The 26,530-nt window shown below is 43.9% G+C and overlaps 2 protein-coding genes across 7 annotated transcripts in view; one reads left to right on the forward strand and one right to left on the reverse strand.

The window, feature by feature from the left end:
• Positions 1-18,110, forward strand: part of FAM161B (FAM161 centrosomal protein B) — a 351,011-nt gene extending 332,901 nt beyond the window's left edge. Inside the window, exon 9 of the mRNA XM_033950765.1 lies at positions 17,944-18,110. Coding sequence (XP_033806656.1) covers positions 17,944-18,073 — 130 coding nt within the window. The 3' untranslated portion in view covers positions 18,074-18,110. The remainder of the gene's footprint in view (positions 1-17,943) is intronic.
• ZNF410 (zinc finger protein 410) overlaps positions 1-26,530 on the reverse strand; it is a 224,336-nt gene that overhangs the window by 69,061 nt on the left and 128,745 nt on the right. For all 6 annotated transcript variants that reach the window (XM_033950774.1, XM_033950770.1, XM_033950769.1 and 3 more), the window contains one exon: positions 17,610-17,699. In XM_033950774.1, the coding sequence (XP_033806665.1) occupies positions 17,610-17,699 (90 nt within the window). The remainder of the gene's footprint in view (positions 1-17,609; positions 17,700-26,530) is intronic.

The following is a 26,530-nucleotide window of genomic DNA, read 5'->3' on the forward strand; positions in this document are numbered from 1 at the left end:
TTTAAATTTTCCTGCTTCTGCTTCAAAGCACTACACAGACTTGCCCCTAAATATATAACTGACCTTTTCGTCTTCTCAGCCAACAGACACAAGAGAAGCTCACATTCCAACTTCATTTCCCCCCCAGTGAGAGGTTGTAAACTGAAAAAACACCATTTACATCTTCTCTCGCATCAAGCAGCATCATGGGGTAAAGACCTAGAACAATTGCTTTCGCCCACTACTTATGAGGAATTTAGGAAACATCTGAAAACACACCTGTTCCTAAAGTATCTAGACAACTGATCCTCTCTTCTCTCTCCCCTCTATAGCGATTAACTTGTTCTATTGATCACTCTCTCCTCAAAAATGGATTTCCTGTCCTATTAACCCTCTCTCTTACTCCCTTCTTAAAGTCAATCAATTTGTACCTTTGCTAAATCTTTGTAAACCGCATAGAACTTCACGGTTTTGCGGTATATAAGCTGTTATTATTATTATTATTATTATTACAATTAAACCTTCTGCCCAATGTGCTGTGGCGGCGGCCAAAAAAGCAAACAGGATGCTGGGAATTATTAAAAAAGAGATGTCATAATGCCCCTGTATCGCTCCATGGTGCAACCTCATTTGGAGTATTGCGTTCAATTCTGGTCTTCTTATCTCAAAAAAGATATAGTGGCGCTAGAAAAGGTTCAAAGAAGAGCGACCAAGATGGTAAAGGGGATGGAACTCCTCTTGCATGAGGAAAGACTAAAATGGTTAGGGCTCTTCACCTTGGAAAAGACATGGCTGAGGGGAAATATGATTGAAGTTTACAAAATCCTGAGTGGAGTAGAACGGGTACAAGTGAATCGATTTTTCACTCCATAAAAAATTACAAAGACTAGGGGACACTTAATGAAGTTATAGGGAAATACTCTTAAAACCAATAGGAGGAAATTTTTTTTCACTCAGAGAATAGTTAAGCTCTGAAATGCGTTGCCAGAGGATGTGGTAAGACAGCATAGCTGGTTTTAAGAAAGGTTTGGACAAGTTTCTGGAGTAACAGTTCATAGTCTATTATTGAGAAAAACATGGGGAAGCCACTGCTTAAGAACATAAGATTTGCTGCTGCTAGGTCAGACCAGTGGTCCATTGTGCCCAGCATTCCGCTCACGCGGCGGCCCTTAGGTCAAAGACCAGTGCCCTATTTGAGTCTAGCCTTGCCCTGTATTGGTAGCATGGAATATTGCTACACATTGGGTTTTGGTCAGGTACTAGTGACCTGGATTGGCCACCGTGAAAACGGGCTTTTGGGCTTGATGGACCATTGGTCTGATCCAATAAGGCTATTCTTATGTTGTTATGTTGTCAGGACCAGATCTGCTGCTTCGGGTAAGTGGGGGAGGGGTTGTCGACTCCTGCCTGCTACTTCGGGGGCCAGAGAGAGGAAGGGAGGCATGTTGTCAGGACCCGCTGCCATGGATGCTGGACCCATAAGTGTGTGTGGGGGGGGAGAAAGGGGCAAGGATACTGGTCCTGCAGGGTGTAAGGGAGGGGATATGGATGGATGTGGGGGGAGAAAAGTGACCAAGAAAGAAGGGAAGAACAGATGCTGGACCTGGAATACTGCGTCCACTAGTGCTGCCCGATTCAGGAAAAATATTTTGATTCGATTCAGCCTATTGAATCGATTATTCGATTCGATTTTCCAGTCCAAATGGGTATTTTTTTTCAAACATCCTGGTGGGCTTATTTTATAGCCTCTTCACCCCTTTTATAGCCTCTTCACCCCCCTTTGCCCTCTCCTACCCACACTGGCACTGTGGTGTAAACAAAATAAACAAAAAAGACTTTTCATCTCTCTGTTAAATCCTAGCTCACATTCGCAGTCTAACACCACTTCTGGCAGGATACACATTTCAAATCTGACATATTGTAATCACAAAACAGAAAATAAAATTATTTTTTCTACCTTTTGTTGTTTGGTCATTATTCAGATCTTGTTGGTCCCAGGCTCTGGTTGTTTTCTGATAACTCACTTGCCAGGATCTCCTTTCTTCGTGCTAACCATCCATCTTCTATCTTTGTCCTCCCCTTCTGTTTCTCTTCCCTCCCCCGGAGGTCTGGCATCTTTCCTTTTCTTCGTCTCCATCCCCAAATCCACCTTTTCTCAACTACCCTTTCATCCAGCATCACTCTCTCCTTCCCCACTACCCCAGGTTCCACCAGTTCTCCCTTTCTCTCCCCAACTACCCTCCTATCCAGTATCTCTACCCCCTCCCCTGTGTACAACTTCTATTTCTGTTCCTTCCCTCATTAAATCCCATTGTCCACCATCTCTCTCCCTCTCCTGTTTTTAGATCCATTATTTCTTCTATCCCTCCCATTTCCCCTCTCCCTTCCCCAACTCCCCTCTCCCCCAAGTTCATCTCCCCCTCCCCAAGTCCATCCATCTTCCCTCATCTCTCCTTCTCCAGTCCACCAACTCCAAGTCCACCTCCCATCTTCCCTCTCCCCCCAGCTCTGACTCCCATTACAGAAGCCCAGTATTTGACTGACAGAGGGTAACACTTGTGCATTGTGGCACCTACCAAGAGCTCCGGGTGCTTCGCACAGCGGACATACACTTTTCCTGTGAGTTGCAGAAAATGCGGTCTTGCAAAAGCCAAGTGAGAAGAGTCTCTGCATTGCAGCACTTCCAATGTGCTCGCGCTGCTCCTCGGGATCCCCCGTGTGGCACCATGTTACCCGGTGCTTGCAGGTGCGCGGGGCTCTAGCCGTCATGTGGCCGATGAGAGGACAGCCGCTGGCAGGACCCGGAAGAGCAGGCGCGTGCCACTGAGCAGCAGCAAGAGCGGTGCATGCCGGTGGCGGATCGGGAGAGTTTGCCGGGCTCCGGGGGAAGTATGAGCGTGTATGCGGGAAGATGAGGCGCGGGCATCAGCTGCCAGCCAACCAATTAAAAATCACCTTGTTGCCGCCATTCTGCACCCAGAGGTCCACTCGGCTTTTCCTCTACCACCGGAGTCCTTGCTTCTGGTGTAACTTCCGGTTTCGCAAAACCAGAAGTTACATTAGATGGAAGGATTCCGATGGCAGAGGGAAAGCCCGAACGGGTCTCTAGCAAGGGGGCAGATGAATTGGCAAGTTCAATTTTTTACAAAATCAAATTGATTCGAATCGATTCACCCAAAGTGAATCGGTGAATGAATTCGAATTGCGAATCAGGCAGCACTAGCATCCAGCACTGGTCGCCGTACATGAAGAAGGACACGGTACTACTCGAAAGGGTCCAGAGAAGAGCGACTAAAATGGTTAAGGAGCTGGAGGAGTTGCCGTACAGTGAGAGATTAGAGAAACTGGGCCTCTTCTCCCTTGAAAAAAGGAGACAGAGGGGACATGATCAAAACATTCAAGATAATGAAGGGAATAGACTTAGTTGATAGAGACAGGTTGTTCACCCTCTCTAAGGTAGAGAGAACGAGAGGGCACTCTCTAAAGTTAAAAGGGGATAGATTCCGTACAAACGTAAGGAAGTTCTTCTTCACCCAGAGAGTAGTGAAAAACTGGAATGCTCTTCTGGAGGCTGTTATAGGAGAAAACACCCTCCAGGGATTCAAGACAGTTAGACAAGTTCCTGCTGAACCAGAACGTACGTAGGTAAGGCTAGTTTGTTAGGGCAATGGTCTTTGACCTAAGGGCCACTGAGGGAGCGGACTGCTGGGCACAATGGACCATTGGTCTGACGCAGCAGCGGCAATTCTTATGTTCTTATGGGGAGAGGGATGATAGAATGAGGTGGGAAAGGAGACAAAACTATTCTTACACTAATTCTCAAGCATCCAGAAACTACAGTTATCCAACATCCACTAATCCTCATGGGTGCTGGATAACTGAGAGTCTACTGTATTTAATTTCTAGACCAATCATTCATTAGATGAATTAACTTTTAGATAAATTGTCCTTTAGATAACATAAGAATAGCCATACTGGGTCAGACCAATGGTCCATGTAGCCCAGTGTCCTCTTTCCATAGTGGCCAATCCAGGTCACAAGTACCTGGCAAAAACTCAAAGAGTAGCAACATTCCATATTACTAAACCTAGGGCAAGTAGTGGCTTCCCCCATGTCTGTCTCAAAAGCAGACTATGGCCTTTTCCTCCAGGAACTTGTCCAAACCTTTATTAAAACCAGCTATGCAGTGGTGTACCCAGCATATGTGACACCCTGGGCCAATCATTTTTTAACACTACTGTCCTCTATATGAAAAACATGATTTTTAATAATAATCCACATATTACACAACAAAAGTGTACCTAGGAAAAGGCAGCATTTTACACATTGCAGTGAGCACTAGATCATCAATAATACACCTACTGTAAAACTAAACCAGCCAGATTAGTACAGATTGATCTTGCAGTCAAGGCTAACAGAAAACCATGTCTTTCATCCAGACAGAACAAAGAAAACACTCTTGGCCCAGTTTGGAATAAGTAATCACAAACTAAAAACAGAAATATCTAAACAAAAGCTAAACTGAACCACCAAGACGCCAGACTCTGTACAATGCAACACCACATAAACAGTTATGCATGCCCCTTAAAATTGTGCAAAATATAAAGATATCAGAAGTAAATTTGAAAAAATTTAGAAATAATCACTTCACAATTTTTTTAAAAAAAGTAAAACGAAAATGGGAAATAAGATCATTTTATTGGACTAATATTCTTTTCAATGAGCTTTCAGAGGTCAAAATCTCTAGTAAAGTATACTGCTGTCTATTTATAAACGTTTATCAACACAGCTATACTACTACTTTATCCTAAAGCAAAAAATAAATAAATAAAAGAAATAGAACATTTTTCTACCTGTGTCATCTCTGGTTTCTGCTTTCCTCATCTTCTCATCACTCTTGTCCTTCCATCCACTGTCTGCCCTTCTCTCTGCCCCTTCCATATGACATCTACCCTCTTTCTATATCCCCTTCCAGAATCTATCTGCCTCCCCCTTCCATCTCTTCCCCTCCATTGGTCTGGCTATGGAAATTGTTTCTATCTAGATTAATTTATCTCTTAGTATCCATTCCTCAATTTCCCTCGTTTCATTGTGTCTATCTACAGCTTGCCACCTTTCCTTCACTACCTGCAGTATCTATCTTCTTTCCCCATCCAGCATGTACCCATTTTTCTTTAATATGTACCCTCTTTCTCTACCCCCTTCCATCCAGCATCTTCCCCCTTTCTCTTTCCTCTCTGCTCCACTTCCATCCAGCATCTGCCTCTCTCTCTCACTTCCATTCAGCCTCTGCTCCCCTTTCCTCCCCACTTCCATCTAGCATCTGCCCCTTTTTCTCTCTCCACCCACCCTTCCATCTAGCATCTTCCTCCCACCCCATTTCTATCAGCATCTGCCCCTTCTCCCTCCCTCCACTCCACCTCCATCAGCATCTGCCCCCTTCTCTCTCTCCCTCCACCCCACTTCAATCAACATCTGCTCCATTCTCTCTCTCCCTCCACCCCACTTCCACCCTGCATCCACCCTTTCTGTCTCTCTCCATCCCACTTCCATACAGTATCCTGCTCCCTTCTTTCTCCCTCTACCCCAATTCCATCCAGTATCCTGCCACTTTACCTCCCCACCACTGCCACTGCTTTTCCAAACCAGAAGCAGCAACAGTAAACTTAAATGCAGCCATCGCGGGACCTTTGTTTACCTTCCCGCAGTTGCTGGCTCTGCTCCGGAACAAAGAAGTGATGTCAGAGGGGATGGAACAGCAGTCATGGGGAGGTGCCCGAAGGTCATGTGATGGCTGTATTTCAGATTTCTGCCACTGCAGCTGGTTCAGAAAACAGCAGCAGCAGAAGCAGAGAAGGGCGGGAGGTCCCAACGTGTCAGCTGTAAGTTTCGAGTTTATTAGTTTTTAATATACCGACCATCAACTAGTATCTAGCCGGTTTACAATAAAATATTAAAAATAGGAATAAAGGAATGTAGCACTTATAAAGAGAAGTAGTAGAGGTGTACAATTAATAACATAAACAGGACATACTTGAGAGTGAGGATAAAAGAGAAGGGGAGGGGTAAAGTTACATAATAGGTAAGAAAAAAGAGAGGGGAGAGAGAAAAAAAAAAGAGTTGAATGAAAGTGGGGGGAGAGGATAAAACATTAGGAATGGGATCGCTTCATAGAAGCAGTTGGTTGAATGAAAATGAAATAATTCAAGAGCAGTTGAAAGCATCTTGAAATAAGAAAGTCTTCAAGCTTATCTTAAATCTATCAAGCTGTTTTTCTTGACAGAGATGAAATGGTAAAGCATTCCATAAGGTAGGGGCAACTACTGAAAAGTTTGATTTCCTAGTGTAGAAGAAATCCTTTAAGGAGGGAATGGAAAGGAGGTTCTGTTCTGCAGATCTGAGCAACCTTGTAGGGCGTTGTGGATTGAGAAGCCTATCGAGGTAGGAGGGTTGATGGGAGAGTAGAATTTTAAAGGTCAGCATGATTGTTTTATAAGTAACACGGTGAGAGATGAGAAGCCAGTGGGCTTCTTTCAGGAGGGGGGTAACGTGGTCATATTTCCCTAATTTAAAGATGAGTTTGATAGCTGTGTTTTGGATTAACTGTAGACGTCGAATTTCTTTTTGAGGAATTCCGTTATATAGAGAGTTACAGTAGTCGAGATGTGAGATGACTAGGGAATGAACCAGAGTTGTAATTGCATCCATGTCTAGAATAGAGGTAAGAGAACGAATGAGGCGAAGCTTATAAAAACAGGTTTTAACTACTGAGCTAATATGATCATGGAAAATAAGATCTTTGTCGATGATTACTCCCAGTAATTTTATTTTTGTTTTCATTTTTATTGAGGAGGATTTGATCAAAATCTTCCCCGATAAAGATTCATTATTTTTTGTTGGGAGTAGGAGACCGCAAGATTTGTCGATGTTAAAAGAGAGTTTATTTGTATGAAGCCAGTCGCTTATTTTATCTAGTTTATTGTTAATTTCTTGTATTTCTGTAATATTAGAGCTATTGACGGGGTGTAGTAGTTGAATGTCATCCGTGTAGGCAAAGATAGTGAATCTAATAGATTGGGCTAGACAGGGCCGCCATCAGGGCAGTACTACCAGTCCTGCATTCAGGGGCCCGGAGCTGACAGGGGGCCCGGGCTCCCCCAGGGTCGCAAGCATAGTCTCCTCTCCTTCTCCTGCCCTGCCCTTTGCCTTAAGCAAAGCCCTCCCTTCCTCCGCCGTCAGCGCTGACATCGGGAAGACTTCCGGTCGGCTGCTTGTGGCAGGGCAGGTAGGGAAAAGGCAGTCGTGTACCGAAGGGGGGGGGTGCGGTCCGCCCCGGGTGCAGCCATGGGGCCGGGGGGAAGTGTGCACAGCCGGTCAGGTCCCCTTAGCCTTGTAGTGCTTCCCCCGACCGACCGACAACAGGCCCGGCCGACAAACCTCCCTGCCCTGTAGCAGCGAATCTAAATTACCTTCTTACAGCAGCTTCAATACTCCAGCTGCTGTAAGAAGGTAATTTAGATTTGCTGCTACAGGGCAGGGAGGTTTGTCCGACCGGGCCTGTTCTGTTGTCTGTCGGGTGGGGAAGCGCCACAAAGGTAAGGGGCAGGGAGGAAAGGTGGAGTGGAGAAGAAAAGACGCTTAAGGGAAATGGGTAAAACTGAGGGGGGATAAGGCCGCTGAAAGCACTGGGGAAGACAAAGGGATGGAGAAGGACGCTGAAAGGACATGGGGAAGACGGGGGGGGGGAGAAGGACGCTGAAAGCACATGGGGAAGACAGAGGGGGGAGAAGGACCCTGAAAGGACATGGGGAAGACAAAGGGGTGGAGAAGGACGCTGAAAGGACATGGGAAGATGGGGGGAGAAGGACGCTGAAAGGGCATGGGGAAGACAGAGGGGGGAGAAGGACCCTGAAAGGATATGGGGAAGACAAAGGGGTGGAGAAGGACGCTGAAAGCACATGGGGAAGACAGAGGGGGGAGAAGGACGCTGAAAGGACATGGGGAAGACAGAGGGGGAGAAGGACGCTGAAAAGACATGGGGAAGACAGGGGGGAGAAGGACGCTGAAAGGACATGGGGAAGACAGAGGGGGAGAAGGACGCTAAAAAGACATAGGGAAGACAGGGGGGAGAAGGACACTGAAAGTAAATGTGGAAGACAGAGGGGGAGAAGGATGCTGACAGGACATGGGGAAGATGGGGGGAGAAGGACGCTGAAAGGAAATGGGGAAGAGAGAGTGGGGAGAAGACACTGGCAGGGAAGAAGACAGAGATGCCAGACTATGGGGGGAGCTGAGGGAAGAAGATGGGTGCCAGACCAATTTGGGAGGGGGGAGAAAGGGAGAGGCACAGTAACAGAGCAAATGGAAGACGCAGAAAGAAGAGAGACAGTGGATGGAAGGAATTAAATGAGAACATGAGGAAAGCAGAAACCAGGCAACAAAGGTAGGAAAAAATTATAATTTCTTTTTTTGTTTGTTTCAGGATAAAGTAGTATATTAGTTGTGTTGATAAAAATTTATAAACATTAGAGGCTCTGGTAGAAACCCGTTTACAAAGTATGTATTCTTCCCAATTAATATTTCCAAATTAATAAAGTCTTTCTGCTTATTTTTAAATGGGTTTCTACCAGAGCCTTTAATTCAGTAGCATAATTAAATTAAATATCTATTTCTGTAGTTTATAGGGACGGAGGGGATTCCTCGCGGGGATGGGTGGGGACGGAGGGATTCCTCACGGGGACGGGTGGGAGTCCTCACGGGGCCGGGTGGGATTTCTGTCCCCGCGCAATTTAAACATGCACCTTTCTTCCTCCATCCCATAACACACACAGCCTGGTGGTGATGATTATCAGATTGATTCATGAATATATAATGATGTTATCATTATTATATATTCATCCATAGCTGCATGTTAATGATGTGCTCATATGCACTTATTTATCATCATAACATATACATCATTAACATGCAGCTGTGGATGTGTAAGGACAGGCTGAGGAGGATGGATGGGAAGGAAGGAAGGTGCACATATCAACATATCGTACATTTTTAACATGCATGATGCAGCTATAGGCAAGCTGAGGAGGATGGGCTCATACAGATGTGTATGTTCAGATATGCGCTCAGATGTGTATGTTCAGATATGCGCTCAGATGTGTATGTTTAGATATGCGCTCAGATGTGTAGTTTTTTCTGATATATTTATTAAGCTTACAGTATTTATAAAAACATATTTAATACTTGTTACAAAAAATATTGTGCAATTGTGATCTACTTCTGGCCTACAAAGGTCAAAAGAAATCCTTAACTGAGATTTTACATTCAAAAGTGAATTATAGCTACTAGCACTATTATTTATTAGTTATTTATTATGCAGATGTTTGTTAGTTTGTTATTAGTTCAGTATTAGACATATGTTAGTTTAGAATAGATAGGTATAGATTAGTTTAGTTTAGGTTAGGCTAGGGCCCTGCTGAAAGAGTACCTTGACGTGGTTGCAGGCTTACAAATCTTTTGGTCAAAGAGTGCGGCGACAGAGAAAAGTATATGTGTATTCAGCCCATGGAAGAAGGGGGGGTCGGGGGGTGGGAAGGGGTGCGTGGGGGGCCCAATAGGATTGCTCAGTAAGGGGCCCAGAAATTTTGATGGCGGCCCTGGGGCTAGGAGTGAGGAGAGGTGACAAAGATATTGAAGAGTAAAGGCGATAGAATAGAGCCCTGGGGAACTCCGTAAGTTTGGGTTATAGGTGAAGAAGTTTTTCCTTTGAATGAACTTTAAAACTGCGTTCGGTAAAGTAGGAGGTGAACCATAAAAGAGCCGAACCTGTGAGGCCGCAATCTTTGAGTCGAGTAATGAGAAGAGAGTGGTCAATGGTGTCGAATACTGCAGATAGATCAAGGGAAATAAGGACAGATTTTTGATGGTCAAGAAAATAGTAAATGGTTGAAATAAGACCTAACAATGATAATTCAGTAAAATAGGAAGAACGGAAACCGGTTTGATGTGGATGGAGGGCATGAGTGTTGTCGATGAATTCTGCAAGTTGGTTGTGAATAATTTTCTCGGTCAGTTTTGATATTAGAGGGAGGATATTAGAGCGATAGGACGGAAATTAGCTGGTAAAGAGGAATCTAGATTGTGGTTTTTTAATTTTGGAAAGACAAGGGCTGATTTCCAGGCTTTTGGGACGAGATTGTCAGAAAGAGATTTAGAAACCATTTCCAGAAGGAATGGTCCGAAAAAAGAGAAGAATTTTTTAAGAAGTGAGGGAGGAATGTTCTCTGTAGGATTATTAGGTGTGTTTAATGATTGTAGAATTTGGAAAAGGTTTGCTAGAGAAGGGGGTTTAGAATTGGAGCAGGTACTAAATGAGAGAAAAGTAGTATCATTGGAGAAATCTGGAGTAGAAACTGAAATAGGAGGTCCGAAATGAGATCTAATGTTCTTGATTTTGGTGTCAAAAAAGAGTGCAAGTTCAGTAGTAGATGGCTGCGTCAAAAGGAGTAATGGTTTCTTTTTGGAATAGGGAGAGAGAGAATGAACTAGATTGAAGAGAGCAGAGGAATTAGAAGTTGTACTGATATATTTAGAATAGTATTCTTTTTTGGTTTGTTGAATAGCAATTTTGTAGTAAGTGGCTTTTTCCTTAAAAAGAATGAGAAGATTATGTGAGTGAGTTTTGCGCCATTTATATTCGATGGAGCTATGGGGCCTGACAACCTACACCCCAGGGTGCTCAGGGAGTTGAGTGATGTCTTGGCGGAACCGCTGTCCGCGCTCTTCAACCTCTCCCTTAGTACAGGCAGCGTCCCGTTGGACTGGAGGATGGCTAACGTCATTCCACGCCACAAGAAAGGCTCAAAAATAGAGGCAGCAAACTACAGACCGATGAGTCTCACATCAATAGTGAGAAAACTAATGGAAACCCTAATCAAACACCAATTAATAATAATAATAATAATAATAATAATAACTTTATTCTTGTATACCGCATTACCGTGGAAGTTCTATGCGGTTAACAGAAGAAGAGACTGTACAATTACAGCGAAGATACAGTTTAGTTAATGTTATATTAGTACTTTAGACAATGCAATTTTACAATCACGTTACATTTACATTTTAGATGGTACATTGACAAAGTTAGTTTTTTCAAGTAGGTAATATACTCGGGGGAAGTATAGTAGGAGTGATTATGATTGCTATGAGTTACATATAGCAGTTTACAAATAGAAGTGTAGCCTACGGCAGTAAAGGGTCTGGGGAAGGGTCGAGGTCTGAGGTGGAGGGGGGAGGGGGTCGGAGCATTCAGAGGAATTTGTCAAAAAGGTAGGTTTTGGTTAGCTTCCTGAAAGTTTGATAGGGGGGGGAATTGGAGATGAGAGTGGAGAGGCATTTGTTCCATTTGCCCGCTTGGAATGCTAGGGATCGGTTGAGGAATTTTTTGTAGAGGCAGCCCTTCGGGGAGGGAAAAGAAAACAGGTAGGTATTTCGAGTGCGAGAGGGGCCTGCAATTTCGAGGTAGTCAGATAGGTAAATTGGTGAGGAGCCTGCTAAGGTTTTGAAGCATAGGCAGGCGAATTTAAAGATGATTCTTGCCTCCACCGGCAGCCAGTGGAGTTTGGTGTAGTAGGGGCTGACGTGGTCATATTTTTTGAGGCTGAAGATGAGGCGGACAGCAGCATTTTGTACTATTCTGAGACGTTTGATGGTGTTTTTATAGGCTCCCAGGTATACGATATTGCAGTAGTCCAATATGCTTAGGATTAGTGATTGGACCAGTAAGCGGAAGGAGAGGTGGTCGAAGTAGTGTTTGATGGTGCGAAGTTTCCAGAGTGAACTGAAGCATTTTTTGACCTGGGCACTGGTGTGGGCTTCGAAGGTCAAGTTTCTATCTAGGATGACTCCTAGTATTTTTATGGTGGGGTTGATGGGGTATTCTAGGCCGTTCAGTTTCAGGGAAGTGTTGGTTAATTTGTGGTTAGGGCTTGCCAGGAAGATTTTGGTTTTTTCTGTGTTTAATTTCAATTTGAATTGTGAGGTCCATTGTTCTAGTTTGGTGAGGATAGAGGAGGTGAGTTGTTCCGTCTGTTGAGTGAATGTAGTTAGGGGAATGATAATGGTGATGTCATCAGCATATATGAAAGATTTAAGGTTAAGGTCGGCTAGTATCCGTGCTAGAGGGGCCAAGTAAATGTTGAAAAGGGAGGGGGATAATGGGGAGCCTTGTGGGACTCCGCAGGGGTTATGCCATTGATGGGAGAAGGTTCCGTTACTGTGGACCTGGTAGGTGCGGTTGGTTAAAAAGGTAGAGAACCAGTCAAGTACATGGCCGGAGATGCCGATGGAGTCGAGGCAGCGGAGCATGATATCGTGGTCGACCAGATCGAAAGCGCTGCTTAGGTCGAATTGGAGTATTAGGGCGCTTTTTCCCAAAGAGAATAGGTGGAAGAGGTAATTGGTTAGAGCAGCTATGACCGTTTCTGTGCTGTGATTTGAGCGGAAGCCGGATTGTGAGTCGTGAAGGATGTTGAATTTTTCTAGGTAGTTCGTGAGGTCATGGTTAATAAGGCCTTCCATGAGTTTTTGGAAGAGTGGTATATTGGCTATGGGTCTGTAGTTGGTGGCGGAGGAAATGGGTTCTTTGTTGTTTTTGAGGCGGGGGGATACGAGGATGTGTCCAAGTTCGGTTGGGAAGAGACCTGTGGACAGGCATAGTGTGATCCAGTCAAAGAGATCACATTCCTTAATGAGGAGAATCTACGGGATCCCCGTCAACATGGATTTACTAAGGGGAGATCCTGCCAATCCAACCTGATCAGCTTCTTTGACTGGGTGATGAGGAAGCTAGATGTTGGGGAGTCCCTGGACATCGTATACCTGGACTTTAGCAAAGCATTCGATAGCATACCACACCGCAGGTTGCTAAGCAAGATGAGTTCTATAGGATTGGGCGAGACATTGACAAAATGGGTTGTGAACTGGCTTGGAGGTAGGCTTCAAAGGGTAATGGTGAATGGCACCCCCTCTGAAATGACGGAGGTGATCAGTGGAGTGCCCCAAGGCTTGGTCTTGGGCCCGATCATATTCAATATCTTCATAAGTTACTTGGCAGAAGGGCTCCGAGGTAAAATAACATTATTCGCCGATGACGCCAAGCTAAGCAATGTAGTGGGCAAAAGCACAACGGACAAAAACTCAATGCCCGACAACATGATGCACGATCTACTCCTACTGGAGCGCTGGTCTATGACCTGGTAACTCAGTTTCAATGCCAAAAAATGCAAAGTTATGCACCTGGGTAGCCAAAATCCATGCAGGACTTATACCCTTAATGGTGAGATCCTAACAAGAACGGTAGCAGAGCGAGACTTAGGGGTGATCGTCAGTGAGGACATGAAGGCTGCCAATCAAGTGGAGAAAGCTTCATCCAAGGCAAGACAAATCATGGGTTGCATACGTAGGGGTTTCGTCAGCCGTAAGCCGGAGGTCATTATGCCATTGTATAGATCCATAGTGAGGCCCCACCTGGAATACTGTGTGCAATTCTGGAGGCCGCATTATCGCAAGGATGTGCTGAGGATGGAGTCGGTCCAGAGAATGGCCACCCGGATGGTCTCGGGACTCAAGGATCTCCCGTACGAGGAACGGTTAGAAAAATTACAGCTATATTCGCTCGAGGAGCGCAGAGAGAGGGGAGACATGATCGAGACGTTCAAATATTTCACGGGCCGCATCGAGGCAGAGGAAGATGTCTTCTTTTTCAAGGGTCCCTCGGCAACAAGAGGGCATCCGTGGAAAATCAGGGGCGGGAAACTGCGAGGTGACACCAGGAAGTTCTTTTTTACTGAAAGGGTAGTTGATCGCTGGAATAGTCTTCCACTTCAGGTGATTGAGGCCAGCTGCGTGCCTGATTTTAAGGCCAAATGGGATCGACATGTGGGATCTATTCACAAGGTAAAGGTAGGGGAGGGTCATTAGGGTGGGCAGACTGGATGGGCCGTGGCCCTTATCTGCCGTCTATTTCTATGTTTCTGTGTTTCTATGAGCGAAGTTGTCGATGAAGGAGAGTTAATTCGTCGTTATACCAGGGGGTTTTTTTTCTAGTTTCTAACTTTGAAAAATTTTTTCCTGAGGAGGAGCAAGGAGATCCATTAAGGATTTTGTAGAAGTTTCCCAAAGGGAGAATTGTTCTTCAGTTGAAAGGGCAGTGAAATCTTGTAATTTTAGTTTAAAAGAGGTCTGAATGGCTGAGAGTGTTATTTTATTAATATTTCTGGAGATGTTTGTGTTCTGTTGAACAGAAAGTAGTTGCGAAAGAAATTCTAATTGCCAAATGATAAGGGTGTGATCAGACCAGGGAAGGGAATGAAATTGGAAATTTTGAAGGAGATGACTGATGGAAGTTGAGCTGAAAATCATATCTATGGTATTTCCGGCAGAGTGGGTAGGCAAAGAGATAAGAGGGGTTAAAGAGAGATCAGAAATTAAGGTCAAAAGTTCTGATGTATTGTGATGATTAGGTAGGTTAAAGTGAATATTGAAGTCTCTGAGGATTATGGGATTGGGATGAGAGATGTTAAAATCAGAAATTATTGAAATAAGGATAGATAGTGAAGCTTTTGTAACCGGCGGGGGGAGATAGATCAGCAGAAAATTAAAAGATGGAGAGTTTTTTTTATAGAAAATTGAAGAGTTTCGACCGGGGAGGTGGAGTAAGAAGTAGGAGAGTAAGACTGAAGGGGAATAGAAGAATGATATATGATGGCTAAGCCTCCTCCTTTTTTATTTGGACATAGTTGAAATATTGCTTTATAATTGGTGGGGCAGGCTTGGGTCAAATAGGCCTCTTTCCCCTGTGATAGCAAAATCTCAGTGAGGCACAAGATATGGAGGTTATGTTGAAGAATTGAGTCGTGAATTAAATGATATTTATTTTTGATGGACCGCACATTTACGAGACCTATGTTGATATTGGAAGGGTGTAAAGGTGGTAGGGGAGGAGAGGGAGAAACTGAGGTAGTAGGGATGGTAATGTAACATCTAGGTTGAATTTCAGTGGGGGAGAGAGGGGAGGTTCGGGAAGGTGGTCGGCGGCCCCATATTGTTGGAATAGAAGCCATTTGCTTAAAGTAGTAGTGAGAAGATAGGGATGGAATAAATGTAGTAGGGTGTAAAGTGAATAAAGTTAGAAAACTGTAAATAAAGAATAATTTCAAAGATGTATAAGAGAGTTTACCTGTAGATTTAAAGAAAGTGAAGATAGGCCAGAGAAAACGTAATGCATGAAACAGCTGCATGAAGAAGCGCATAAAGGAGCAGGACCTGCTCCTTAGATGCGCTCCTTTGGTGTGTGCCACAAAGCTTAAAAATTTGAAGGCAACGCTACCAGAGGAGGAATGTGGGTGGAGTTGTCGGCGCCGCCGCTTTGCGGCGGCAGTCCCCTTAGGGAACAAGCAGGCTAACAAGGCAGAACAGGTAATTGGAATTAAGACTTAAATAAAAACAGTAAAACAGTAAAATGCTAGGACAGGCTGTTGGTGGTGGTGGAAATGAGCAAAATAAACTAAGCAGAGTGCTTGTGCCTGGGGTAGAACATCCCTCCCCCCATACTTGGTATGCAACTGCAGCTATGTTAACCGCTGTTACCTGTAACTTCATCGAGTGTCCCTAGTCTTTGTAATTTTTAACATAAGAATAGCCTTACTGGGTCAGACCAATGGTCCATCAAGCCCAGTAGCCCGTTCTCACGGTGGTCAATCCAGGTCCCTAGTACCTGGCCAAAACCCAAAGAGTAGCCGTTCCTTGGACACCATCTTGCGGTGTCCCTCAGGGATCACCCCTATCCCCTATTCTCTTTAACATCTATATGTCCTCCCTGAAACTCCTCCAATTATCCCCCTTTGAAACAATCTACACATATGCTGATGACATCCTTGTCCTCCTTGAGACAGACCAGAACCTCACCAACCTCCATGAGAACATTACAGCTTGCATAATGAGACTCCATTCCTGGTCCTTCTCGGTACAGATGAAATTAAATGAATCAAAAACAAAATTACTCTGGCTCGGCCCAAAATTAGAACACCTGCCCACCCTCTTCGCACTACCCTCAGGCGCTGCGCTGCACTGCAGCTTGAGTTCTCAAGCAAGGTCCTTGGCATCATTATCGATTCTTCTCTCTCCCTCAATGACCACCTCAACTCCTTGGCTAAATCATGCTTTTTCAGCCTCCCCATGCTGAGGAAAGTAAGATCCTATTTTCGCCAACAACATTTCGCCGTCCTTGTCCAATCCATCATCCTCTCCAAATTAGACTACTGCAATGGCATCTACTTAAGCCTATCAAAAAAAAGTCTTCAAAGACTCCAGCTAATCCAGAATACTGCAGCCAAGTTGATCTTTGCAAAATGCAAGTCTGACCATGTCGTCCTACTTCTAGCCAAACTTCACTGGATTTCCAGAATCCATTTCAAATGCTCCTGCCTGGCTTTTAAGATCATTCACGGCATCCTTCCTCCCTTAATCCCACTATCTTATAACTCCTCGAGTCCTGGTGCTACCAGACCCACCCAAAGGTATAAATTATCCTTCCCCTCTCTACACGGTATTCGCTATGTAGGCAAACTGGGAAAATCCCTTCTCTTCAGAATCACAGGTCTTTGGAACGACCTTACTACCCCGCTGCGGAACCTGGACTCCTTCCAATTATTCCGCAAGCAACTGAAAACCTGGCTTTTCACTAAAATGTAATTCTATCCCCCCCCTTACTCTTCTCTTCTATATATAAGTTCATGTAAACCTTTTTTTTCCTTCTCTTCCTATATTTTAAGTTCTTGTAAACCGTGCCGAGCTCCACAACATCCATGGAGATGATGCGGTATATAAACTTAAGGTTTAGTTTAGTTTAGTAGCAAAATTCTATGTTACCATGATGGAGAAAAAAATTGATTTACTTGTACACATTCAATACCACCTAGGACTTTGCAGAGTTCAATCATATCTCCCCTCAGCACATCTCTTTCCAAGCTGAAATGCCCTAAACTCTTTAATCTTTCCTCATACGAGAGGAATCCCATCCCCTTGGTCGCTCTTCTTTGAACTTTTTCTGCTCAGCATATCTTTTTTAAGATATGCTGACTAGAATTGAAAGCAATACTCAAAGTGAGATGCACCAAGGAGTAAAACAGAGGCATGATAACATTCTTAGTTTTATTTACCATCCCTTTTTAAATTTCTAGCAACTTGTTTGCTTTTTTGGCTGGCGCCACACATTGGGTGGAAGGTTTCAGCATATTGTCTACGAAGACAACTACATCTTTTTCTTAGGCACTGACCCTTAAGATGAACCCTAGCATCTGGTAACTATGATTTGTCTTATTCTTCTCAATATGCATCACTTTGCATTTGACCACATAAAATTTCAACTGCCATTTGGATGCCAAGTCTTCCAATAAATTGTATCTTTTGACCAACTGTCCATTAGATAAACTGTCATTAGACGATTGTATCAAACCCAGTTGCATTCAAGACAGATGACTTATCCTGATTACAATACTAAATTATCCTCCTGAAAGAATAACACATTCAAATTTAAGAGTTCCAGAGAAGCACTTGCAGAACTACCATATTACCTGAATGAATAACCAGATGTTTCCGTAGACTGGAGTATTCAGCAAAGGAACGACCACAACCCTTCACCTCGCACAGAAAGGGTTTTTCACCTAAAGAAGAGAATTTCAAATATTAGTAACCAAAAGAAATGAATTATGAAATTTCTATACTATTACTCTACAGCGTTTTTTAGACAATGGATTTATGCATTTTCTATGGTAATATTGTACAGCAATTTCATACACTTGTACAGCAAGATTCTTACTATAATATAATACAGCACTTTCACATGAGAGCTTTACAATGAGATTCCTATAGCATAAAATCCTACTGACCTTTCTTATATCTATAAAGGGAAGTTACTCACCTGCAGCAGACCAAAATGATGAAGGGGATTGAACTCCTCTCGAATGAAGAAAGGCTAAGGAGGTTAGGGTTTGTAGGGGTGATTCCTTATTCAAACCTGAAGGTTAGGCCTCTCTGACGTCATAAAGCCTGAACCATTGTCTGCAAGAAATCATTCCAGCCTGAACCATGCAAGAAGAGAACTATGCTGTTTATGATGCCTGATGCATTCTGGGTATGTACCAGAACTGTATTCTAGTCAAGGACATCCAGTTATGCCTACATGCTCAGCCTGTGTGAATCTTGGGGGAGGCATTGCTCCTGTGCTGTTCTTATCTAACGAAGGCACCTTTGTTTCACAGTCTGTGCAAGACTCTATACAAAAAGGCTCTTCTATTAAATCTACAAAAGATGTCAATGGACCCCATATTAGATTAAAGTTTTTAAAATTCCCTAACTGACCAGCTCTCATTTTTTCATATTTATATATTTGACATAAACTTACCCACCAGAATGCAAAATTGAGACGATCCCAGTTTTTCCAGTTACGTGTAATCAATTGTATAGCTGTACTTGTCATAATTAATAAGAGCTTCTTTTATATTTATCTAGGGGGTCTTTGATATACAAAATGGTACCATAGATTATTACTTCATAAGTTAAAGATTTAATATAATTATACATATGTTGTTAGAAGAATTGCGCATCCAGGGAGGGAGGGAGGAGGGTAGGAAGAATATAAAGGTTATAATCAAATATTATTATGGATGGGGACAGGGTGGTTTATAAGTTGAAATATGTTTAAGTGGATAAATGTGTAATTTTATGTTTAAAATATGTAGTGAATTACAGAATTATGATAGATCTATAGATTCTTGAATGATAAAGAATAATTTGGGTGGGAGGGTTATTGATCTGTAAGAATCTTATATTTTAAGTGATGTCTATACTGTAAATGTTTTATTTATTATTCTTCACTTATTGAAATTATTTTAAAATGAATAAAGATTATTAAATAAAAATAAAACAAAAAAGGCTATTCATCTAAGTTATGTTTCTGCATCATGGTTCGGAGAGGACATCTTATGAGAACCAAATAGAAGGTGCCTAATAATTAATTAGTCTGTGCTAGGATGTAAGAAAGCTTGCATCTTATCATAGGTGTTTGTCAGCATAGCTATTGCTAGCAATCAGCATTTTCAGTTGGCATAACTAATGTCAGCAAAGGCCTATGGGAAATTATATCAATCTGACTCTGGGATGTTGATGCAGATAGATCACAAGCAGACTGTTTCAAACAGTCCTAAAGATGGTTTCAAATAGCCCTGATTAAATCATGATTACAAACCAACTTGCAGCTAAGAGGTGCTAAGAAGATGTGTTAATGTCTGATGCTTAGGATGGACAGCTTAGGATATACAATGGGTCCAGGTGCACAGATAACTATGATTAATCAGAAACTATTGTCAGAGGCATACTGGAAATTACATTTGACTTCAGCCTATTCTTCTTCTGTCTTAGCACTAGTTTAAGTTCTATTGAAGCTCAATAGATTCTATATTTAGAATAAGTTTCCAAACTATAAAAGCCCCCTTGCAACATCACCCCCTTCTTCTTGTTCGTCTTGCTCTCTACCTGAAGCTTGGAACATCACCCTCCCCACCCCCCTATTTCTCTCTCTCTCTTTCTTTGTGTGTTCTCTCTCATTCACAAGAACACAGAAGCAGTCTCTGTAATTGTAACTTTTATGAATCCTACTTTTCTGTATTTCTATAACATTCTTTATGCAATCACCTAAGAACATAAGAATTGCCTCTGCCGAGTCAGACCACAGGTCCATCGTGCCCAGCAGTCAGCGCCCGCGGCGGCCCCCTGGGTCAGCGACCTGTAATTGATCCATTATTTAAGACATTCTGACCTATATAGTACCTGATCTAACAATACCCTTCAATCCCCTTTTCCTTCAGGAACTTGTCCAACCTCTTTTTGAAACCCAAAATCGTACTCTACTCTACCACCTCCTCTGGAAGTGCATTCCAGGTATCCACCACCCTCTGAGTAAAGAACTTCCTAGCATTTGTTCTGAATTTGTCTCCCTTCAATTTTCTTGAGTGCCCTCTTGTTCTTGTTATCCCGGCCAGTCTGAAGAATCTGTCCCTCTCTACACCCTTTATGATCTTGTAAGTTTCTATCATGTCCCCTCTAAGTCTCCATTTTTCCAGGGAAAAGAGCCCCAGTTTCTCCAGCCTCTTGGCATATGGAAGGTTTTCCAAGCCCCTTATCATTTTTGTCGCTCTTCTTTGGACTCTCTCGAGTGTCGCCATATCCTTCTTAAGGTACGGCGACCAGTATTGAACGCAGTACTCCAGATGCGGGCGCACCATCGCCCGATATAACGGCAGAATAACTTCTTTGGTTCTGGTAGTGATTCCTTTTTTGATAATGCAAAGAAATGCATTGAATTTTAGTTGCCAGGCATTAGACCATTCCTCTAACTTTTGCAGATCCTTTTTCATATTTTCCACTCCCTCTTCGGTGTCTACTCTGTTACAAATCTTGGTATCATCTGCAAAAAGGCACACTTTTCCTTCTAACCCTTCAGCAATGTCACTCACAAACATATTGAACAGGATTGTCCCCAGCACCGAACCCTGAGGGACTCCACTACTCACCTTTCCTTCCTTCGAGTGACTTCCATTAACCACCACCCTCTGGCGTCTGTCCGACAGCCAGTTTCTGACCCAGTTCACCACTTTGGGTCCTAACTTCAGCCCTTCAAGTTTGTTCAACAGCCTCCTATGAGGAACTGTATCAAAGGCTTTGCTGAAATCCAAGTAAATTACATCTAGCATATGTCCAGCTCTCTGGTCACCCAATCAAAAAATTCAATCAGGTTCGTTTGGCACGATTTACCTTTTGTAAAGCCATGTTGCCTCGGATCCTGTAACCCATTAGATTCAAGGAAGTTTCTTTCAGCAACACTTCCATTATTTTTCCAACAACTGAAGTGAGGCTCACCGGCCTGTAGTTTCCTGCTTCATCCCTGTGACCACTTTTATGAATAGGGACCACATCCGCTCTCCTCCAATCCCCAGGAATCACTCCCGTCTCCAGAGATTTGTTGAACAAGTCTTTAATAGGACTCGCCAGAACCTCTCTGAGCTCCCTTAGTATTCTGGGATCGCTTTGTCCACCTTCAGTTTTTCAAGTTGCTCATAAACACTCTCCTCCATGAACGGCACAGAATCTACTCCATTTTCTCGTGTAACTTTGCCAGACAATCTCAGTCTTTCTCCAGGATTTTCTTCTGTGAATAAAGAACAGAAGTATTTGTTTAGCACATTTGTTTTCTCCTCATCACTCTCCACATATCGGTTCCCAGCATCTTTTAGTTTAGCAATTCCATTTTTCATCTTCCTCCTTTCACTAATATATCTGAAAAAATTTTTGTCTCCCTTTTTTACATTTTTAGCCATTTGTTCTTCCACCTGTGCTTTTGCCAGATGTATCGTAGGGCTTTAAACTAGGTAAGTTGGGGGGAGGGTACCCACTCACGTGTTGGCGCAAGTAACCAACTTGGCAAGGTAAGTTGCTAATCCATTTTTTAATCCGAGGTAAGTACACACTGCATTTCCGAGTCAGAGGTAAGTACACACATTGCAAACAGTATTATAGGAGTCCAATTAGTTCAAGCAGAAATATCTACACAGGGACATAGCAAACATAAGGTATGGAGGGCTATCTATGTTAATGCCCACAGTTTGGGCAATAAGATTCTGGAATTAGAGACGGAAATGAGGAACACCGACCTAGATTTGGTGGCGATATCTGAAACTTGGTTCACGGACTCCCATGGGTAGGATATGGCTATACTGGGATACAACTTACTTCGGCGGGACAGAGAGGGCAAAATGGGAAGAGGGATAGCACTATACACTAAAGAGGACATCAAAGTTACCAAAATCGCAGATGTCAAGTACACTGGGGAATCTCTCTGGGTAAATTTGGCTAGGTGGAAGGACAAATGCCTGTATCTTGGTGTAGTATACAGACCTCCAAGACAACAGGAGGACATGGATATAGAATTAGTCGAAGACATTGAGAATATCACTTTGCATGGAGACACAGTATTGTTAGGAGACTTCAATATGCCTGATGTGGATTGGAACAATCTTTCCACTACGACCAGCGGCAGCAGGAAGCTATTAACCTCTATAAAGGGAGCGAGACTCAGACAAATGGTATTAGAGCCCACTAGGGATCGGGCGATACTAGACCTAATACTCACCAATGGAGAAAGTGTCACAGAGGTCTCAGTAGGCGATATGTTGGCCTCCAGTGACCACAACATGATATGGTTCAACCTCAGGAAAGGTTTCACTAAGTCAAGCACATCAACCAAGGTCCTCAACTTTAAGAGCACAAACTTCGAAAGCATGGGAGATTTCATCCATCGGGCACTGCAAAACCATGCCGAAACAGATAATGTAGAGGTAATGTGGTCAACTCTGAAATCAACCTTACACGAAGCAACCAATCGCTACGTCAAATCAGTAAGTAAAGGGCGAAGAAACAATAGACCACAGTGGATCTCTGCGGTGATCTCAGACCTCATAAAAAAGAAGAAAAGAGCGTTCATCATCTACAAACAATCAGGGAAGCGAGAATCCAAGGAAGACTATCTGGCCAAGTCAAAAGCGGTCAAAACGGCAGTCAGGGAGGCCAAACTCCGAATGGAGGAGAACTTTGTGAAGAACATCAAGAAGGACGATAAATCCTTCTTCCGGTATATTAGTGGCAGAAAAAGAAACACAGATGGGATAGTACGCCTTAGGAAACCCGATGGGAACTATGTAGAATCGGACTCCGACAAAGCCAAACTTTTAAATGAATACTTCTGCTCGGTCTTCACTTGCGAGGCGCCGGGATCTGGCCCTCAGCTGCCAACGAGGGAAAACTTGGAAGACCCATTTCGAAATTTCGAGTTTACGCCCAGCAGTGTCTATGAGGAGCTATCAAGACTCAAGGTGAACAAAGCTATGGGACCGGACAAACTACACCCCAGGGTGCTCAGGGAGTTGAGTGACGTCCTGGCGGAACCATTATTCGCGCTCTTCAATCTTTCCCTAAGTACAGGAAGAGTCCCGTTGGATTGGAAAATGGCTAACATCATTCCACTCCACAAAAAGGGATGCAGGACGGAGGCTGAGAATTATAGACCGGTGAGTCTCACATCGATAATGAGTCAACTTATGGAAACACTAATCAAACACCAATTAGATACGATCCTGAATGAGGAGAATCTACGAGATCCTCATCAACATGGTTTTACGAAGGGAAGGTCCTGCCAATCAAATCTGATCAGCTTCTTTGACTGGGTAACAAGAAAGCTGGATATAGGGGAGTCCCTGGACATCGTGTACTTGGACTTCAGCAAAGCATTTGATAGCGTCCCACACCGCAGGTTATTGAGCAAGATGGGTTTGATGGGACTGGGTGAAACATTAACGGCATGGGTTAGGGACTGGCTTAGAGGTAGACTTCAGAGGGTAGTGGTAAACGGGTACCCTCTCCGATACGACAGAGGTGATCAGCAGAGTGCCGCAGGGCTCGGTCTTGGGCCCGATCCTATTTAACATCTTCGTAAGAGACTTGGCTGAGGGGCTTCGAGGTAAAATTACATTATTCGCCGATGACGCCAAACTATGCAACATGGTAGGCAACCGCACAACAGATGAAAGCACAGTGCCCGACAAAAGCTCAATGCCCGACAGTATGACGCAGGACCTACTCCTGCTGGAGCATTGGTCAAAGACTTGGCAACTAAGTTTCAATGCCAAAAAATGCAAGGTCATGCACCTTGGTGGCAAAAATCCATGCAAGACTTACACCCTAAATGGTGAGATCCTAGCAAGGACTGTAGCAGAATGTGACTTTGAGGTGATCATTAGCGAAGACATGAAGACTGCCAATCAAGTGGAGAAAGCTTCATCCAGGGCTAGACAAATCATGGGCTGTATCCATAGAAGTTTCGTCAGCCATAAGCCCGAGGTCATAATGCCGTTGTACAGATCCATGGTGAGACCCCATCTGGAATAGTGTGTACAATTCTGGAGGCCGCATTATCAAAAAGATGTGCGGAGAGTTGACTCGGTTCAGCGAATGGTCACCAGGATGGTCTCAGGACTCAAGGATCTCCCGTATGAGGAACGACTGGGTAAGTTGCAGCTGTACTCACTCAAGGAACGCAGAGAGAGGGGAGACATGATCGAGACATTCAAATATGTCACAGGCCGTATCGAAGTGGAAGAGGATCTCTTTTTCCTTAAAAGACCCACAGCAACAAGAGGGCATCCGTTGAAAATCAGGGGTGGGAAATGAAAAGTTTCTGTCCTAATCAAGAAAACAATATACTATTACTATATATATATATATATATATATATATATATAGTTCAATTTTTAATATTATTTTCTGATTCTAAATCCTCTGTGTTCATCCCACGCTTCTTTGAACTCAGTCACAGTTTTACTCTCCACCACCTCTCTCGGGAGCGCATTCCAGGCATCCACCACCCTTTCCACATAGTATATTATTTTCTTGATTAGGACAGAAACTTTTCAATTGACCCTTGTATATATTAAATAGATCCAGTCCCAATACACATCCTAGGGGCACTCCACTATCCACTTTCCTCTACTGAAATGGCCATTTAACCCTACCCTCTGCTTTCTATCTATTAACCCAGGGGTAAGGAACTCTGGACCTCGAGAGCCGTATTCCAGTTGGGTTTCCAGGATTTCCCCAATGAATATGTATTGAAAGCAGTGCATGCAAATAGATCTCATGCATATTGTGACAGGGAAGCCCCTGTCCCAAGGAAAAGAACAGTTAAACTTCCCCAGCAGGCATCAAAGGGCTTGGTAAAACCTGGCCTGGAGCAGGCACAGCTGACTCAGCCCGGAGGAGAGGGGCAGAGGCAAGGTTCAGTGCAACATAACAGCCAGGGGGGAAAGGCACTGCAATCCAATTATCTCCCCTATCGATCCTTTCCTCAGAGTGAGAAACCTAAACCCACCCCGGGAGGGGGTGGGGTCAGCACTCGTGATAGTCGGGATCAGCTTCCTCAAATAGAGAGGAGGCAGAGCAAGCAGGGGTTCTCAGCTGGCTCTAATGAAGAGAGTGCAGCTACTTGCCGAAGGGGCAGTTCCAGAGTTCCAGTTCCCCAGCCCAGGATGTTATGCAAAGGTCAGCCTAGTAGGAGGGAGACTGTAAGCCCTGGGAGGTTTATTGCCTTGCCTAACAGACCCTGGGAGGGTGACCCGGGAGTTGTGTATGGGAAAGAGCACTTTAGCAGAGAGCTGAGAAGCAGGCAAGGTGGGGGAGGGGAGGAACAGCCCAAGAGAGGAACTTGCCAGTACAACCTGGACTCCCTGTCCAATGAAGAAGAAATGAATAGTCTTCATGGGGACAGTGAATGGGAGGAGGACATGGAGATAGGGGGGGAAGGAAGTATGAAGGGTGGTTCTAAAACCCTTAGCTAAAGCAGGCTGTAAGAAAGGCAGAAGCAGTTCTGCCTAATTAAAGGTAATTTGAGGGAAGTCTGTTTCCAGGCTTTCCAGTAAGCCCCAAAAGTCTCCAGAGGAGAAGTTAGGAGTTTGTGATTGTTTCGGGGGAGGGCAAGTAGCCCAGCAGCAGGGGTGCCTGACTGGATGAGCCCATGAACACTGGCTGGAAGTTGCCAGCCTGCCACAGGAAGATGTGGGTTCCCGAAAACTAAAGTACACTCCTGAATGTTTGTTTGGGGAAAACGTTTTTTTTTCCTTTTGGCTGACAAGTACAGGGCAAGTTGCCCACCCTGGAGCAAGAGGGATTGCTTCAAAGGACTTACAGAATATTGCCTTGATGAACATATGGTTTGTTTACCATGCTCGTGGAAGTACAAATAAAGTGAAGCTGTTTTTCTTTTGAGAAATCCTTTTCCTGGATTTCCTTTCTGCCAGCCATACAAAAGGCGCTACATGAATCTACCTGTGGTCCGAGGCGGGTTTCCCACCTACTCGGGGACTGGCCCGGCCACAATATTCATTGGGGAAATCCTGAAAACCCAACTGGAATACGGCTCTCGAGGACCGGAGTTCTCTACCCCTGTATTAACCAGTTCCCAATTCACAATAGAACATTGCTTCCTATCCCATGACTTTTTAATTTTCTCTAAAGCTTCCCAGTAAGGACTTTGTCAAATCAATTCACCATAATCCACGTTTATTCATGCCTTTACAGAAATAAAGTAAATTGGTGAGACAAGATTTTCCTAGGCTGAATCCGTGCTGACTGTCCCATTAAACTATGTTTGTCTATGTGATTATTTTATTCTTTTAAATGGTTTCTGGAGGTCACGTGGTGTCATGAGCGCGTGAGGATGTCTCCTCGCTCGCTCCGGGGCTGCCCTGCCGACTTTTCGCCGAAAACGGACATTTGAACCCCCCTTGTTGTGTGCACGCCACAGATTGGGCAAGCGCTGGTGTATGGAAAAGTACTTGACACGCTCCCGGGATCTAATGCAGGCAAAATCGGCGCGCAAAGACCGAGATCG

The sequence above is a fragment of the Geotrypetes seraphini genome, chromosome 7 (genome assembly GCF_902459505.1).
Source record: "Geotrypetes seraphini chromosome 7, aGeoSer1.1, whole genome shotgun sequence".
Taxonomy (NCBI): Eukaryota; Metazoa; Chordata; class Amphibia; order Gymnophiona; family Dermophiidae; genus Geotrypetes; species Geotrypetes seraphini.